The sequence below is a fragment of the Hyla sarda genome, chromosome 4 (assembly GCF_029499605.1).
Source record: "Hyla sarda isolate aHylSar1 chromosome 4, aHylSar1.hap1, whole genome shotgun sequence".
Taxonomy (NCBI): Eukaryota; Metazoa; Chordata; class Amphibia; order Anura; family Hylidae; genus Hyla; species Hyla sarda.
This window is the reverse complement of record NC_079192.1, coordinates 399824634-399843742: the sequence shown is the minus strand read 5'-3', so window position 1 is coordinate 399843742 and position 19109 is coordinate 399824634. Positions and strand designations below refer to the sequence as shown.

The following is a 19109-nucleotide window of genomic DNA, read 5'->3' as shown; positions in this document are numbered from 1 at the left end:
AGTAATGGCAGGGGATAGGAGTAGATCGCAGCTTTGCGATCTCACTTCAATCCTTTGGGTTGATCGGGGTTGTTGCTGACAACTCCGATCAGCCCTATTTTCCGGGTGATCGGGTCACCAGAGACCCGATTAGCCCGGAATTGGAGAAAATCGCATGTCTGAATTGACATGCGATTTTCTCCGATCGCCGACATGGGGGGGTCTCAGGACCCCCCTGGGCGATGTGCTAGGGTGCCTGCTGAATGATTTCAGCAGGCATCCGGCTCCGGTCCCAAACCGGCTAGCGGTGGGGACCGGATTTCCCACGGGCGTATCCATACGCCCTGCGTCCTTAAGAGGTTAAATTTAGAATTCTGCTCAGAGCATACATTTACACTGCAGCTCTATTTAGTAGGAGCTTTGTCTGCAGCGTATCTGCACCTAAACAGTAAATGTGTCCTCGTTATTAGTTTTAGAATTTTTTTTCTTCATTATGTAGAGTTTTAATCTCACAATAATACCACTTTTTGCACCCAATTATAACACATCAATTATACCAATGTCCTTATTCTTCATTTAACATCTGTGACACCCCTGTGCAAATCACCTCAAATGTACATGGTGCACTCTACCTTATGGGCCTTGTGCGCCCGCAGAGCACTTTGCGCCCACATATGTGGTATCTCCGTACTCCGGCTAAATTGTGTCCCAAAAAATGGGGATCTTTTTTCCCATTTACCTCTTGTGAAAATGTAAAGTATGCGGCAACACCTGCATGTCAGTGTAAATAATTTTATTTTTATACACTAACATACTGGTGTAGACTCCAACTGTTCCTTTTATAATGGGTAAAAGGAGAAAAAGCCCCCCAAAATCTGTAAGGCAATTTCTCCCGAGTACGGCGATACCCCATATGTGACCCTAAAATGTTGCCTTGAAATAAGACAGGGCTCCAAAGTGAGAGCGCCATGCGCATTTGAGGCCTAAATTAGGGTTTTGCATAGGGGTGAACATAGGGGTATTCTATGCCAGTGTTTCCCAAACAGGGTGCCTCCAGCTGTTGCAAAACTCCCAACATGCCTGGACAGTCAATGGCTGTTCGGCAATACTGGGAGTTGTTGTTTTGCAACAGCTGGAGGCTCCATTTTGGAAACAGTGCCGTACCAGACGTTGTTCATATTTATTGGGGAGGGGAGGGGGCTGTGTAGCGGTATGTGTATATATAGTGTTTTTTACTTATTTTATTTAAGTGTAGTGTAGTGTTTTTAGGGTACAGTCACACGGGCGGGGGTTGACAGCGAGTTTGCTGCATCTCAATCTTGCAGCACTCCCTGTAAACCTCCGCCCATGTGAGTGTACCCTGTCCATTCACATTGGAGGGAGGGGGGGAGGGGGAAACATCCAGCTGTTGCAAAACTACAACTCCGAGCATGCCCTTTGGCTGTCCGTGCATGCTGGGAGTTGTAGTTTTGCAACAGCTGGAGGCACACTGGTTGCGAAACACGGAAACAGACTCAGTGTTTCACAACCAGTGTGCCTTCAGCTGTTGCAAAAACTTCAAATCTCAGCATGCAGTGACAGCAGAAGGACATGCTGGAACTTGTAGTTATGCAAAAGCTGGAGGCATACTGCTACAACTCCCAGCATGCCCTTTGGCAGTCCGTGCATGCTGAGGGTTGTAGTTATGCAACAGCTGAAGGCACACTGGTTGCAAAACACTTGAAAGTTTTTTACTTAACTTAGTGTTTCCAAACCAGTGTGCCTCCAGCTGTTGCACAACTTCAATTCCCAGCATGCATGGTCTGTCAGTACATGCTGGGCGTTATAGTTTGGAGGCACAGCTGGAGGCACACGAGTTGGGAAAAAGAGTTAGGAAACCAACAATGTTTCCCAACTAGTGTGCCTCCAGCTGTTGCAAAACTATAATTCCCAGCATGACCAGACATGCTGGAAGTTGTATTGCGGCAATATCTGAAGGGTCAGATGTTGACGAACTACAACTCCCAGCATGCTTGGGCAGTCTGGGCATGCTGGGAGTTGTAGTTTTGCAACAGCTGGAGGTCCACAGTTTGTAGACCACTGTATAATGGTCTCCAATCTGTGGTCTTCCAGATGTTACAGAACTACAACTCCCAGCATGCCTCGACAGAGTGGGCATGCTGAGATTTGTAATTTTGGAACATCTGGAAGAGCACAGATTGGAGACCATTATACAGTGGTCTCCAAACTGTGGCCCTCCAGATGTTGCAAAACTACAACTCCCAGCATGCCCAGATGGTCAAATGGTAAGATGGCTGGCTATCAGTGATAGCCACCATCTTACCGGGCGCTGGGGAAAAGTATAACGGAAAGCAGTAAAAGGAGAATGATCTACAGTGTTAAGTGGATTACAAAGCTATTTTAATGTGACGGATCTTGTTCAATGATAAGTTATCAAACATTTCCTAAGTAAATGTATTAAATTGTTGGATCATAAAATAACAAAACCAATATACAAGTGATCTAATGAATAACTGAACTGTAAACAAATATTCTATATGCAAATTATTTTAAAAGTGCTTTGGAATAACCAAGGAGTAAAAAGCAATATAAAGCAAACCAAAGGAGGAATTGAGATCGGAAAGTGATAACATTCTGGTGGTTCCTTAGTAGAACTTTCCTTCAGAAATAGAAAGGATTTCGCTACGTGCAGTTAAAGTTGGCTTATATTTACGGGGGAAAAGACGCACTTGCGTCAAAATTTTTGGTGCAAAGGAAAAGTACGCAGGTAATAAATCCATGTGTACTATAGATGTCACTCCAAGGTACCCTGATTCAGCCACATCTGGACGACATGCTCTACCAAAACGTGCGCAAAAAAATGGGGAAAAAAAAGCGCTTGCGCAAAATTTTGCGCAAAAAAATACACACAAAGCAGGGGTAAAATCTTTGATACATGTCCCCCCTTGTCTCCAGCTCTATCTGTATACTGCTGCTGCTATCTCTATGGAATCAGGATATATAGTAGTTATACACCTTGTCCCCAGCTAGATCTGTATATTGCTGCTGCTGTCTCTATGTGATCCGGATATGTTCTATAGTAGTTGTACATCTCTCCTGTGGCTCTGTTCATACATTGTATTTCTTGCTGCACTTTTTCAGATTTTGCTGTGATTTTCCCCAAATTTCCGCAAAAAAGGTGCTATTTTATCACAGTAAAAAACATAATTTTTAGTGTTTTATTTAAAAAAAAATTGCTGCAGAAACAGCAAATATGCAGTAAAAATCATGAAAAATGCTGTCAAAATTCCATGTGCAAACACCTACATAGTGATTACAAGTCAAATCACTTTGGCTTCATGGCAATAGTTCCCTAGAAAACACAGTATGAATAAGAAAACACATCAAAACTGCACTTATGAGTCTAATTACTTCCCCTGGGGGACCCCGAGCACCAGCAACCTGATTAGATGACAAGTGATCAAACACCACACCCAACGTAACGGGTGTGGACCCACTGTGTCACCTACAGGTAAGGCTGCCTACAAGTAAGGCAGGATGAGCAAGCTGACACTGTGTGAGTAGGAAGCACAGCTAGGCAGAGTACGATGTAGCAGAGTTCGGTATTCTTAGGTGCGGGCAGGTGACATCATAGATAAAAGTCCAGATCAATGCTGAGTGGCAGAGCTACAGTGTAGCAGAGTTGGTAAAATGGCAGAGCAGAACTGGTGAAGAAGCAGAGAGAAGTTGGTTGTGTAGCAGAACAGAGTTGGTACAGATGCGGCGGAGCTGGCTGGGCTGGGAAGCAGTAGACTTAGTGTTATAACAGAACAGAGTTAGTGGAACAACTGAGAAGCTCAGATGCAGCCAGGTGATGCAGGCTTGAAGAAAGCAGAGGCATGGTCGATAATCAACCTCAAACACTGGACAACCAATCAGAGGCAAAGTCAAGATATCAGGCAATAGAACACAGAACAAACACATTTACTGTAGAAATCTACAGGCATCAGGTGGAGCAGGGTAATATAGGCAGTACCTGGCAGGGATTGGAGGAGGATCCATTAGAGTGCGCACACTGGCCCTAAAAACTCCAGCCAGTGCTCACGCATGGTCCCTAGAGGGCAGAGAAGGCATTGCAGCAATGGCGGAAACAGCAAAAGAGAGTCCAAAGGAGGAAGCCTGGAGTCCACAGTAGAGATATGGTACACAGAATACGACTTGGTGCCAGTAAGTGCCAGGACGCAAAGTATGCCAGTGGCTACACCCAACTTATCTACAAAGTCAAAGGATTCATGGGAAATGTTGGCAGCATTAAGAAATCATTTTAGTGATGGAATTACAAGTATGGAGCAATGCTCATTCATGCCTGCCACAGCAGCTAAAACAGATAAACACAAGGCATACAAAAGAACCTTTACATTATCCTCCAATAATAGCCTGTGCTGCAATGCATAAGAAAACATTCCCAGAGTGCTTCTCTAACTTTCAGACTTTATATTTTGTCAAGTCTGGCACTAAACTTTTTTTGTTTTTTTTCCATATTCCTTATCACTGGACTGAGGGGGCAATGTTTCTCCTTGAGGAGAGCCCCAACCTTATTGGCCATGCAATGCTATTGGTGCCAACTATTGGAGATAAAGTCCCTGCTAGTCAATGCTCGACCAATTTAAAGGGGTATTCCGGGATCTAAGCTGCTGGGATCTCCCGCGATCTCTCTGCAGCACCCGCATTGTATGCGGGGCTGCGTCTCCAGTGTTGGAAACTTCCGGGTTTCCGAGACTAGAGACGTGACGTAGCGTCACGCCCCCTCCGTGATGTCACGCCAGGCCGTTACGCCCCCTCCGATAGACATGAAGGGAGGGGGCGTGGTGTGATGTCACGGAGAGGGCGTCACGTTACATCACGTCTCCAGTCTCGGAAACCCGGAGGTTTCCGACACTGGAGACGCATGCCCCGCATACAATGTGGGTGCTGCAGGGAGATCGTGGGGGGGGGGTCCCAGCGGCAGGCCCCCGCAATCAGACATTTTATCCCTGGATAGGAGATATCTGGATAGGGTATAAAAGCTTAGATCCCAGAATACCCCTTTAAAAATCTTTTCCAAAAGATGAATACACAATATGGGAGGAGATTTCACTTAAAGGGGTACTCCGCCCTTAGACATCTTATCCTCTATCCAAAGGATTGGGGATAAGATGTCTGATCGTGGGGGTCCTGCTGCTGGAACCCCGCGATCTCTGTGCAGCACCCAGCGTTCATTTAGAACACTTGTGTTACGCCGAGCGCTCCGGGTCCCCGCTCCTCCCCGGAGCGCTCGCCACATCCTCGCTACTGCAGCGCCCCGGTCAGATCCACTGACCGGGTGCGCTGCGATACCGCCTCCAGCCGGGATGCGATTCGCGATGCGGGTGGCGCCCGCTCGCGATGCACACCCCGGCTCCCGTACCTGACTCACTCTCCGTCGGTCCTGTCCCGGCGCGCGCGGCCCCGCTCCCTAGGGCGCGCGCGCGCCGGGTCTCTGAGATTTAAAGGGCCAGTGCACCAATGATGGTGCCTGGCCCAATCTTCCCAATTAGCTTGTTTAGTTTCCACCTGTGCACTCCCTACTTATACCTCACTTCCCCTGCACTCCCTTGCCGGATCTTGTTGCCCTTGTGCCTAGTGAAAGCGTTTCCTTGTGTGTTCCTCGCCTGTGTTCCAGACCTCCTGCCGTTGCCCCTGACTACGATCCTTGCTGCCTGCCCTGACCTTCTGCTACGTCCGACCTTGCTCTTGCCTTATCCCTTGTACCATGCCTATCTCAGCAGTCAGAGAGGTTGAGCCGTTGCCGGTGGATACGACCTGGTTGCTACCGCCGCTGCAAGACCATCCCGCTTTGCGGCGGGCTCTGGTGAAAACCAGTAGCTACTTAGAACCGGTCCACCAACACGGTCCACGCCAAACCCTCTCTGACACAGAGGATCCACCTCCAGCCTGCCGATCCGTGACAACTTGGAGCGGGCGGCAGAGGTTGTGACGTCATGGTCACGCCCCTCGCAATGTCACACCATGCCCCCTCAATGCAAGTCTATAGGAGGGGGCATGATGGCCGTCACGCCCCCTCCCATAGACTTGCATTGAGGGGGCATGGTGTGACATCGCGAGGCGTGTGGCCATGACGTCACGACCCCTGCCGCCCGCTCCAAGTGTTCGGAACAAAATGTTCCGAATGCTGGGGCAGCGGAGCACCCCTTTAAAGGGGTACTCCACTGGAAAACTTAGTTAAACAGATTTGTAAATTACTTCTATTAAAAAATCTTAATCCTTCCAGTACCTATCAACTGCTGTTATGATCCGCAGGAAGTTTGTTTCTTTTTTGAGTTTCCTTTCTGGCTGACCACAGTGCTCTCTGCTGACACCTTTGTCCAGTTCCTAAAATCGACAGAGGTGTCAGCAGAGAGCACTGTGGTCAGACAGAAAGGAAAAAAAAACTTCCTGTGGATCATACAGCAGCTGATAAGTACTGGAAGGATTAAGACTTTTTAATAGAAGTAATTTACAAATCTTTTTAACTTTCTGGCACCAGTTGATTGGAGACAGTAGAAAAAGATACCTAATTTTTTGTTTACTCTGTGCTACAGTCAGTGGACTTTAGAAAGCATATTGATGGCTACAAAAAAAATATGGACTATCTACCCCGCAGACACCAGGCTGTCTGTTTCAGGCTGGGTTCACCACTGTGAGACAAAACTAGGGGTGGAACATATAAAAAAAAAAAACTATAATGGAAAGATTTGCACCTTTTTCTACGTTTTAGACCCAATTTTGGTTTTGGCAAAAAATACTAACCAAAATATTATGTGTGAACCCCAGCCTTAAAGCGGCCGATTCTTACTGAAATCTATGTTCTTGCCCCCGAAACAACCCCATTCAGGTGTATAGAACTGATATTTTGGTCCCAGAAATTTTTGTAACAAATCTGCCACATATGAATCTACCCGTAATGATCGGCTTGTCTGTTTTGGAAAATTAAAAGCACATATCCAAATATGGCAATTATTAAACAAAACACGAGTCTGGCATTATCTCATGTTCTCTGAATGTCGAAAAATCGTGTTTTACATGAATCAGGGAGTGACTGTATTTTATAAATCTTCCTGGTTTTTTTCCTAACCGCAATTAGGCGCCTGAAATCGGATGGATGCATTCACTATGCCCGTCATGAGCACGGGGAATCGCAACATCGCCACCTAGAGGGGCAAGGCATAAAGTACAACAACTGCTTGAGAAAACTTATCATGTAGGATCCTTCTATGTCACAAAAAACATAAAGAATGACACCGGGAAAATGTTTTAAATTTTTTTTGCTTTTGCTTATATAGTGCAGCATAGGCTATTATTACAGAATAGTGTAGAGGTTCTTGTGTATGCCTTGTATACCTTTTTTAGCTTATGTGGTAGGCATGAGATTTCGGGCATCTTGTTTTTGATTCAGGACAAAACTGGATTTGTCATTCTATCTATATTTCCCATAAATCCTTTGGTTTTTCGAAGCGAGGCGGTTGTTTAATCCCTAATGAGGTCCATCTATTCACCTGCTAGACTGCAGCAACCAGAGATAGTTAGTATGGATATTTAGCTGGCAGGTTGTCAGTAGAGATGAGCGAATTTACAGTAAATTCGATTCATCACAAACTTCTCGGCTCGGCAGTTGATGACTTTTCCTGCATAAATTAGTTCAGCTTTCAGGTGCTACAGTGGGCTGGAAAAGGTGGATACAGTCCTAGGAAAGAGTCTCCTAGGACTGTATCCACCTTTTCCAGCCCACCGGAGCACCTGAAAGCTGAACTAATTTATGCAGGATAAGTCGTCAACTGCCGAGCCGAGAAGTTTGTGACGAATCGAATTTACTGTAAGTTCGCTCATCTCTAGTTGTCAGGTTCGCGACGAATAAATAGGGTTGCGATACAGTGAATGGTGGATGATAAGGGTTGCAGTTGTCACGTGGCGGAAGTGATGCAACCCTATGATTAGATGAATGTTCCCACTAACCACTACTTCAAGGAAGTTTCTATCCACGTCAAGGCCCCCGGGAAATTAACACTTTGAAAACCAGGATTTATAAATAACAACATGTTCTTTACTTGGTGATGCAGATCCGATACAGTAGAACACACTTGAGATCATGCAGACTTAAGACACAATACTTGGAATATTGAGACTTGTAGTCCTCTTGAGGTGAACTGGTTCTCTATCCCTAGTAGTACGTGCAGGACTAAGAGGCTTGCAGCGGTTCTGGCTTGTTCTACACTTCACTTACAGGATGAGACTTGACACTTAAAGGGGTACTCTACCCCTAGACGTCTTATCCCCTATCCCATGATAGGGGATAAGATGTCTGATCGCAGGGATCCCGCTGCTGGGGACCCCCCGCGATCTCTCCTGCAGCACCCCGAGTCAGCAGCTCTCCGGAGCTAGTTTGGCTCAGTTGCTGATGACTCACGATACAGGTACCGGTGGTTTGTGACGTCATGGCTCCGCCCTCTCGTGACATCACGCCCCACCCCCTTAATGTAAGTGCTGCAGGAGAGATCGCGGGGGTCCCTAGCAGCGGGACCCCTGCAATCAGACATCTTATTCCCTATCCTTGGATAGGGGATAAGATGTCTAGGGGTGGAGTACCCCTTTAAGACTTTAGACTATGATTTGAGATTTTGCTTGTGACTATACTTAAGACTTGACTTTAGGCACTTTGTCCTAGCTGTAGTCCAATACAAAAACAGGCTTATTTCAGGGATCTTCACAGGGAAGTGTACCATGGTAAATTTACAAAGATCCCTTCCCTTACTTACGTTTCGGTTGCTCTAAGACATCACAATATTTGAAGACATCTAGAAGGGGTCTCCAGGCATTAGTCTGTCCTTTAGATAAGCCGGTCCAGAGGATACCTAAACCTAGTCCTTCCTTTGCTAGAGGGCCTGTCAGCTTTGCTCTTGTCCCTAAAACACAGGTGTGATGGTATTACCCCAGTAGCCGAACACGCTTGACAGGTAAAATAAATGTTTTCTTGTACTGAAACGTTCTCACCCTTGGCTAGGCCACGACTAGCTAACAAGGGCTTTTGGTCCCTCCCCTATTCCCTGGGGATTCGGGAGGATACAGGAAAGCCCTTAGCCTCTATTTGACTGAAGGGTGGACATGTGACATCTTACCAGCTTTTCACAGTAAAGATAAGGATTTTGGGTAAACACAGTTAACCCCTTACACTTACATTGGGCTCAGTGCATGCTGAAAACATAAACATATAGTAAAACATATTTACATGGAAATGCATCTTAAAGGGGTACTCCGGTGAAAACCTTTTTTCTTTTAAATCAACTGGTGCCAGAAAGTTAAACAGATTTGTAAATTACTTCTATTAAAAAATCTTAATCCTTCCTGTACTTATTAGCTGCTGAATACTACAGAGGAAATTATTTTCTTTTTGGAATTCTCTCTGATGACATCACGAGCACAGTGCTCTTTGCTGACATCATTATAATAATAATAATAACAATAACTCTTTATTTATTGTTGTCCTTAGTGGGATTTGAACCCAAGGCCCCAGCGCTGCAAGGCAGCAGTGCTAACGACTGAGCCACCATGCTGCCCTTAGCATACATCTGCTATGCACGGTTACTAAAATGGACAGAGATGCCAGCAGAGAGCACTGTGGTCGTGATGTCATCAGTGTTCCAAAAAGAAAGGAATTTCCTCTGTAGCATTCAGCAGCTAATAAGTACTGGAAGGATTAAAGTGGTATTCCAGGAAAAAAACTTTTTTATATATATCAACTGGCTCCAGAAAGTTAAACAGATTTGTAAATTACTTCTATTAAAAAATCTTAATCCTTTCAGTACTTATGAGCTTCTGAAGTTAAGGTTGTTCTTTTCTGTCTAAGTGCTCTCTGATGACACCTGTCTCGGGAAACGCCTAGTTTAGAAGAGGTTTGCTATGGGGATTTGCTTCTAAACTGGGCATTTCCCGAGACAGGTGTAACATAATTACTCGATTTTCGAAGTTCCGTCAGAAAATCGGCAGTAAAACGGCAGTTACAAAATCCTATGCAGCCGTTAGAAAATCCCATTATAGTCTATGGGATTTTTCTAATAGCCGTTTTAACCCATTATAGCCCGTTATTAATAATGGCTGTTATTTTGTGAAGGAATATAGTAACGGGAGAAATAGTTCATGAAATAACAGCCATTATTAATAACGGGCTATAACGGGATAAAACGGCTATTAGAAAAATCCCATAGACTATAATGGGATTTTCTAACAGCCGTATAGGATTTTGTAACTGCCATTTTACTGCCGATTTTCTGACGGAACTTCGAAAACGGAGTAATTATGTAGTGTGAAAGGGGCCTCAGACTGTTGATCACATGACCAAGTAAAAGTAATCAAACACATAGATGCAGCTATGCTGGAATGAAACAAATGGTGCTGTAGGACTAGTGATGGTGAGTGTCTATGATATCTGTAAGAAAAAAAAAAAGGTGTATTCCAGGAAAAAACTTTTTTTTTTTATATATATCAACTGGCTCCAGAAAGTTAAACAGATTTGTAAATTATTTCTATTATAAAAATTTTAATCCTTCCAATAATTATCAGCTGCTGAAGTTGAGTTGTTCTTTTCTGTCTGGCAACAGTGCTCTCTGCTGACATCTCTGCTCGTCTCAGGAACTGCACAGAGTAGAAGAGGCTTGCTATGGGGATTTGCTTCTCTGGACAGTTCCCGAGACAGGTGTAATCAGAGAGCACTTAGACAGAAAAGAACAACTCAACTTCAGCAGCTCATAAGTACTGAAAGGATTACGATTTTTTAATAGAAGTAATTTACAAATCTGTTTATCTTTCTGGAGCCAGTTGATTATATATATATATATATATATATATATATATATATATATACATATATATATATATAAAGTTTTTTCCTGGATAACCCCTTTAAAATTATTTTAGGGAAACACATTCCTTTTCATTATATGATCAATACACTGTAACTATCTTTAAATCAGGAACATCTCAGGCTATGTTGACTATCTCCAAGAACTTTTTCATTTCTGGAATAAGCACCTTGTGTATTTTGAGTAAACATATTTGCTACCTGTTGTGCCTCAGGGTTATTTTTACTTTTCTAGATACATTTTATGTATCTTTCTGCAGCCAACAAACATTTCAGAACAAAAACTCTGTGCATCCTGCTGTGTCTCTATCTCAGACCTGCAAACTCTTTAGATCCTGCTGTGTATCAGGCACACAGACATTTCAGCACCAAATGGGGCATTTTATCTATTTATATATATTTTCCCACTAAAATGCCTTTATTTTTTATCTAAAATAAAAAACTATTTTGTCATTGGATTTTATTAGAAAATGTAACCCATTTGGCCCCAGAACCTTATGGCCATCCTAGTACATACCAAGCTGCAGAATTAGAGTCAAATCCATAAGACAGCCCTACTGATGTGTGGCGTCCCGGTACCGTATTGTATACGGTACCTTGTATCGTGGTCCCCAAAGTCAGAGTTCCTACGTTCAGGTAAGGTCCCCCAAGTGGGAAAGCCCCTAGTCGCCTCCTTCTATTCTAATTCTATAATGTTTATAAGTGTATATTTAATAATGTAAATATCTAATATAAGGTATATTAGAGTACTTACCTTGTTAGCGTCGCAGGACCTTTGGTCATGTGACTGTGTTAATTCCTCTATGGTATGTTGGAGGACCTTTGGAGGTCCTTGGGTCACATGTTACCCATAACTCTGTGTAAAGATGATTGACAGAAGTATTGGAACAATCAGCTCAAGTCCAGCCCCTGCCCATATAAGGGAGCTGTAGCCAATGATCGCTCTCTTGGGTTGCTGCTCTCTTGGATGCCGGACTAGCAGGACAGATCTGCGCAACTTTCAATGACATGCTAGGCCAGAAGTCTGCCGGCCTTAGCACAAAACTAAACCGTGAGTTCTAAACTAATCCCCGCTAAAGCTAGCGTGACTACTGGACCGCAACTATAACCCCTAAATCCAGTTTAACAGCGCATATCAGTCTACGGACTCTAAAACGCTGTCAATCTCTAAGAGACTTTGCATGTACAGAGACAGTTCCGGTTATGAAGCTTGCATAAAATCTTCAGTAAAGTTCCGACAAGTTTCTGCAAAACTCTCCGGTTATTCTATACCTCCCTGTCGCTCTTGGGAAGGGTGGCAGTAGGACAAGCATTACAGAGGAGCCCTCACCCTGGCGTCACAAATAGCAAGGGTTAACAAGCACCCTTTAGTAACTGCACAGCTACACTCCCCATACCCTACTCCCCCCAGGCTATCAGAGATGGATCACTAATGGATCCTGCCTTCTCCTGAGCAATTATCCAAGATCAATTATGATCAGATCAATTGACCACCTTTTTATTGGGTCATAATGAAGCTTTGCTGATCGCTCTGAAGGGTTTGGAGCCCTCTGATGGATTTGATTGTTGACAGGATTCTGCAGTTTGCAATGTACAGGGATACATAGAAGCTAAACTGTTGAGAATTTTTAATAAAAAATAATTACAAAGATGATCTTTAGGTTAAACTACAGGCACTTACGTAAAAAAAACCTCTCAGTAGGTGTCCTTAGACTAAAGCGAACCTGTGAGCAAAAAAATATTAGTAGAACGCTGTGCAGCCGTCAAAGACAGACGGCTCCCCGCCACTGCAGGTTAGAGTATCCATGAGAGAACCGTAACCGGAAGTGAGGCTACAGGAGTGTACCCTGGAACACTTTGGGGATTGTTTCCAAGAGGGATGTATCCACCTCCTGCAGAGATGCCGCACTTATAATAGGGGAATGTACACTTTGTATCGGGTGTCTTCCCTTTAATAAGTTACACCGTTCTCTGGATATTATCTTTTATACTATCATTACCAAGCAGTTTACCGCTATTATATCAGTTCTATTGAACGTATATATATCCCCCTGAGGACGCCACAATATTGTGGCAGAAACGTGTTGACTGTTTATAGCGATAGTTCATAAAATCTTTGTAAATCCACATGTATATGTGGTAACTGCAACATCTGTTGTTTTTTGAGTAGGAGCTGGGATATTTTAAAAAGTCCTCTGCAGGACATTTTAATGTAAGAAAATAAAAAAAGGACACGATTACGCGTTTCGGGAGGATCCCTCCCTTCCTCAGATCAGGACCCTGATCTGAGGAAGGGAGGGATCCTCCCGAAACGCGTAATCATGTCAGTTTTTTATTTTTTTTCAATAAAATGTCCTGCTGAGGACTTTTTTTTAAAATATCTCTGGCTTTACCTCATCCTTCGCACAAGAGTCAGCAGCGCCGACTTCAAGGGTTTTCTCCCGCCTTGCTTCTATTACCTACTCCAGGATGACGCCGTCTCCTCCTGTAACCCTTTGGCTCAGCAGCGGCTCACACTAACAGTACCCCAACTTGATTGTGGGTTACATGCGCATTACTACTATCACCAGGTGAGCAGCCATCTATAAGCTCCGCGGAGTTGCCCCCCACTCACCACTACTTTACCCCCGGGTAATACACGAGACGCCATCCGTCGGTCTTGTTCCTTTTTTCTCCACAGATTCCTCATGGTCGGGATTTTGCAATCATCACAAGTTTTGCTTGCAATTTCTTTTCCCCCCATAAAGTAACATTAAACAGTTAAAACACTTTTACCTGGAACATCAAACCTTGGAGACTCGAACCCTTAAAAGGATTGTCTTACGAAGGCAAAACCTTTTATAGTATCCTGTGCAAAAATCCCCTGATCGCAGTTAGTCTGACTTTAATAAACCCTGATGATCAGCTGTCATCGCAGGGGGCATGATCCTAAAGAGCGACCCTATGTTCTGGCCTATAAGGGTGTGTTCACACATTCAGGTTTTTAATTGCAATTGTTGGATACAAAGCCAGAAAGACACAAATAAAGGAAAAACTGAGGCTTTTCTTGTCTTCAATTTCAATCATGTCTTTGCATTCCATAATTGAATTAAAAACCTGAACGTGTGAACACAGAGGATTTCCGAAGAGAAGGCCCACCTATGATATACCTACTGCTCACTCATTCTGACATCCACTGCTCAGGAAGGGGCGTGTCGGAAACAAGCACTAAGCCCGCCCTCACTCACCATGTATTCACTTCCTCCCGAAGTCTGCTGTGCTGTGCTGGGTCACTTCATCCAATCACTGCAGGCTGCTCTGTAACCCCCTCCTCTCTGTTTCCATGCTGCAGTCTGATAGGACAGGAGTGAGCACAGAGGTGTGTTAGTCCCACCCTTACTTCCTAGACTTTGTCCCAGCCTGTGCTATAGCGGGGACCAAGATCATGCTGCAGTCGGACAGGACTATGTTCTGGATGTATGGGGACCCCTAGTGGTCTTTTTTTATTGATGAATTTTTTTATAAGCCATGATTTCTATTATAAGAAGATGCATTTTTAATGAGGTATATTAGAAAGGTTAAAGTGGTTCTCCGGTGGAAAACTTTTTTTTAAAATCAACTGGTGCCAGAAAGTTAAACAAATTTGTAAATTACTTCTATTAAAAAATCTTAATCCTTCCAGTACTTATTAGCTGCTGAACACTACAGAGGACATTCTTTTCTTTTTGGAACACAGAACTCTCTGCTGACATCACGACCACAGTGCTCTCTGCTGACATCATGAGCACACTGCTCTCTGCTGACACCTCTGTCCATTTTAAGAACTGTCCAGAGTAGGAGAAAATACCCATAGCAAACATATGCTGCTCTGAACAGTTCCTAAAATGGACAGAGATGTCAGCAGAGAGCACTGAGGTTGTGACAGAAAAGAAATCGCAAAAGAAAAGAATTTCCTCTGTAATATACAGCCACTAATAAGTACTGGAAGGATTAGGAATTTTTAATAGAAGTAATTTACAAATCTGTTTAACTTTCTGGCACCAGCTGATTTAAAAAAAGAAAGTTTTCCCCCGGAATACCCCGTTACGCCTGGATGTACAACATATAAAAAAGTTTTTGTATTCTGACAGTACCCATTTAACCATTAAGGAGTCAGTACTTACAGCTGCAAAAATAAGGCAGAACGTTAAATAATAAAAACAGAAGAATGTCCAGTACAAGATCCGTGGAAGAATGGGTACTTTATCCAGTAAAAACCGCGGTCATACAGGAAGACAGGTGTGACGCGTTTCAGCCTCTCTGCGAGAGGCTGAAATGCGTCACACCTGTCTTCCTGTATGACCGCGGTTTATACTGAATAAAATACGCATTCTTCCACGGATCTTGTGCTGGACATTCTTCTGTTTTGCATTGTTCGTGGCGTGGTCCGCGCCTGCCCGTGCACAATCGGCCATAAGGAGGTGAGCTGGACTAATAATTATCTCTAACATTAAATAATAACTAATGCTATTTTGTTCTTTTCCAGCATCAATCTTCAAAGAGCTGGAGCCACCAGAAACAGTGCAAAAAGTGATCTTCTGGCTCGGATATTTCAACAGCTGCTTAAATCCTATCATTTACCCCTGTTCTAGTAAGGAGTTTAAGAGAGCCTTCATACGTATCCTAAAATGTCAATGGGGAACAAGAAGACAGTCGGGTATACGAAGAACACAGCTTCGCGCTCGGAGCAGCAGCACCTACACCCATTCGAGGAAAGAATCCATGGATGAAAGAAGCTTTATGAATGGAAGCCAAAGGACAGTGTCTGTTCCTCCCAGCCCAAACTGTATGAGCAGAGGACCTCGAAAGGAGAGCAGCAGCCATGACTGGAAACCATCCTACATTCCAGTGGATTCAGATCAAAGACACATAGGAGAACACAAGGAACAGGGCAGAACGAATAATATCTTCAACTACCCAAGTCCAACCAACTATAGTGTGTATGGCACAAGCTCCAAAGCTACCTGAGAGCTAGAAGGACTATAGACCAAAAAAAGAAGTGTTAAGCAATGTATCTATGGACTGATCGGTACAATAATCCAAGGTTTGGTGGATACCAGCCTTACGACAGGATACAAAATGGAAAGTAATACAATGGAAATTGGTGTAAAACAGCAGGGCAGGGGTGCAAGAAGAGAGTTATGCCCAAAAAATGACAGCAAATAAGTTTTTCTATGTGCGGTATACCTTACGGACAGTAGTGGGCTCAGCGTGGCCCTACTATTGCGTTCCTTCTGGTGGACTCTGCGTATGGCAGGTATACAAGAGCAGCTGCTTTGTCCCTGGTCTATGTACATTATAATAATCTTCTATATGATTGACAAAACGTGTGTTAAAATTTTTAAGGGGGGTTCATTTACATTCAGGCAACATCACAATAAGGTACTAAAATATTGCTGCTTGGCTATGCTTCATTTCTCATAAGGCTAATGTACATAAGAGGGTCGCCATTTTTGTCCCCATGAAGTAACTGTGGGCTACTTTAACCCCCTAAGGACGGAGAGTTTTTCTGTTTTTGCACTTTCGTTTTTTCTTCCTTACCTTTTAAAAATCATAACCCTTTCAATTTTGCCCTAAAAATCCATACGATGGCTTATTTTTTGCACCAATTCTACTTTGTAATGACATCAGTCATTTTACCCAAAAATCTACAGCGAAACGGAAAAAAAAAAGACAAAATGGAAGAAAAAATGCCATTTTGTAACTTTTGGGGGCATCCGTTTCTACGCAGTACATTTTTCGGTAAAAATGACACCTTATCTTTATTCTGTAGGCCCATACTGTTAAAATGATACCCAACTTATATAGGTTTGATTTGGTCGTACTTCTGGAAAAAAATCAGTGTTATCGGCGGTTGATTGCTCAAGGCTGGATTTTAGGCTTGGAGCAATCAATCGACGATCGAACACGCAGGAGACAGGTGAGGGGACCTCCTGCTGCGTCCTTGTTGATCGGGACATCGCGATTTTATCGCGATGGTCCCGATCAGCCCGAATGAGCAGCCGGGATGCTTTTACGTTCACTTTTAGACACAGCGATCAACTTTGATCGCCGCGTCTAAAGAGTTAATGCTGGACATCCGCCCGATCAGCGATGTCCGGCATGAGCGTGGGTCCTGGTTACTTATAGCAACCGGAACCCACTGGGTATGATGCGCGCTGCGCTCACCTCGTGAGCGCGCATTATATATGGAGACGCGCATATGGACAGTCATGAACGTCCATATGCGCTAAGGGGTTAAATGGGTACTCCGCTGCTCAGCATTTGGAACAAACTGTTCCAAACGCTGGAGCTGGGAGCTCGTGACGTTATAGCCCCGCCCCCTCATGTCGTCACTCCCCGCCCCCTCATTGCAAGTCCATGGGAGGGGGCGTGACGGCCGTTACGCCCCCTCCCATAGACTTGCATTGAGGGGGTGGGACGTGACATCATGAGGGGGCGGGGCTATGACTCCACGAACTCCCAGCATCGGTTCCAGCGTTCGAAACAGTTTTTTCCAAACACTGAGCAGCGGAGTAGCCCTTTAAGAGGTTGATCAGTTTTAGAAAAACATGGCTGCTTTCTACCAAAAACAGCACCACACTGGGTGGTGTCTTGAATTGCAGCTTAGCTTCATTGACGCGAATGGGAACAAACTGCAGTACCATAGGCAACCTGCGGGCGCACTGTTTTTGTAATCCTGTACACTCCACTTAAAATATGAAAAAGAAGGTCTCTTTTTTTTTTTTTTTATATAAATCAAATATATCCCGCAAAAAGATATTGAGAAATTATGGCTGAGCATTGCAAAATTCTCTGCCCTTAGGTCAGTTAGAAATTGGCTTAGGCTAAAGACCTGACTAATCTGAGACAGACTGGTTGCTATGGACTAGCTGCTTGACAACCCTATATAAAAGACTGAGCCGTCTGTTAGGGGTATTCCTGTCTCATAAAGTGGCATATAGCTAGGATTTGGCATCACTTTGTGAATGGTGGGGGCTAGTGTTGGGCGCAAATATTCGCATTTCGATTTTTTATCGCGAATATCGCGAATATATTCGCTTTATATTCGAAATTGCGAATATTGATATTTTCCACATATGCGAATATTCCTTCTTTTCACTTGTGGGCCAGTTAGAATGATGCAAACACACTTGTCAGAGGTTATCAACAACATCCCTAACAACCAATAGTAAAGTTGCCCAACCCCCTCACTGTTTTCTTCCTCGAATACACGAATATTCACATATGCGAATATGCAAATATAACGAATATGCAAATTCGCGAATATAGGACGAATATTTGTCTATATATTCACAAAATATCGCGAATTCGAATATGGCCAATGCCGCTCATTAGAGATGAGCGAACTTACAGTAAATTCGATTCTTCACGAACTTCTCGGCTCAGCAGTTGATAACTTATCCTGTATAAATGAGTTCAGCTTTCCGGTGCTCCGGTGGGCTGGAAAAGGTGGATACAGTCCTAGGAAAGAGTCTCCTAGGACGGTATCCACCTTTTTCAGCCCACGGGAGCACCTGAAAGCTGAACTAATTTATGCAGGATAATTCATCAACTGCCGAGCCGAGAAGTTCGTGACGAATCGAATTTACTGTAAGTTCGCTCATCTCTACAGCTCATCACTAGTGGGGGCTCAAATTTTGGGACTTCCACCAATCCAAAACAGAAGGTGTCAGAGCACTTATTTAGCTTCAAAGTCCTTTCATGTTTTCTTTTCTTTACATTGCGTTGTGCAGGGAGCTGTATCCGGCCCCATTTACTTCAATGCAGTTCCCCAGCTCTCTTAGGATTGGTAGAGGGTCTCAGAAATTGGGCCCCCACCAACCATATAATGATGAAATATGTAGAAAAATGCAAACAACTTACTGGGTGAGCAAAGTAAAAACCACATTCAATAACTCCTGGACGGAGGCCTGGGGTCAACAAATCCCCTTTTCCTATCCCACCCCTAAAGCATAACTTTTATTGTATATAATGTAAAATAAGAAATGTTGTTGTGCATAGGACCTCCAAGGTGATTAAAGAACGAGTGCAGCCATGTGTCACTATAATAAGACGAACTCCCTATATCTGTATACTGAGGTATTATTAACCTCGTATGAACATCCTCCCCGACGTGTTTCACTGTTACATCAGCATCATTAGGAGGCTCACTAATACGTCAACACTACGTCAACGAGGTTAAAGGGGTACTCCGCTGCTC

General features: G+C 43.9%; 1 protein-coding gene across 1 annotated transcript in view; it reads left to right on the top strand.

The window, feature by feature from the left end:
- ADRA1B (adrenoceptor alpha 1B) overlaps window positions 1-17122 on the top strand; it is a 41649-nt gene extending 24527 nt beyond the window's left edge. The window contains exon 2 of the mRNA XM_056517337.1: window positions 15393-17122. Within this exon, the coding sequence (XP_056373312.1) occupies window positions 15393-15874 (482 nt within the window). The 3' untranslated portion in view covers window positions 15875-17122. The remainder of the gene's footprint in view (window positions 1-15392) is intronic.
- The last annotated feature ends 1987 nt before the right edge of the window (window positions 17123-19109 follow it).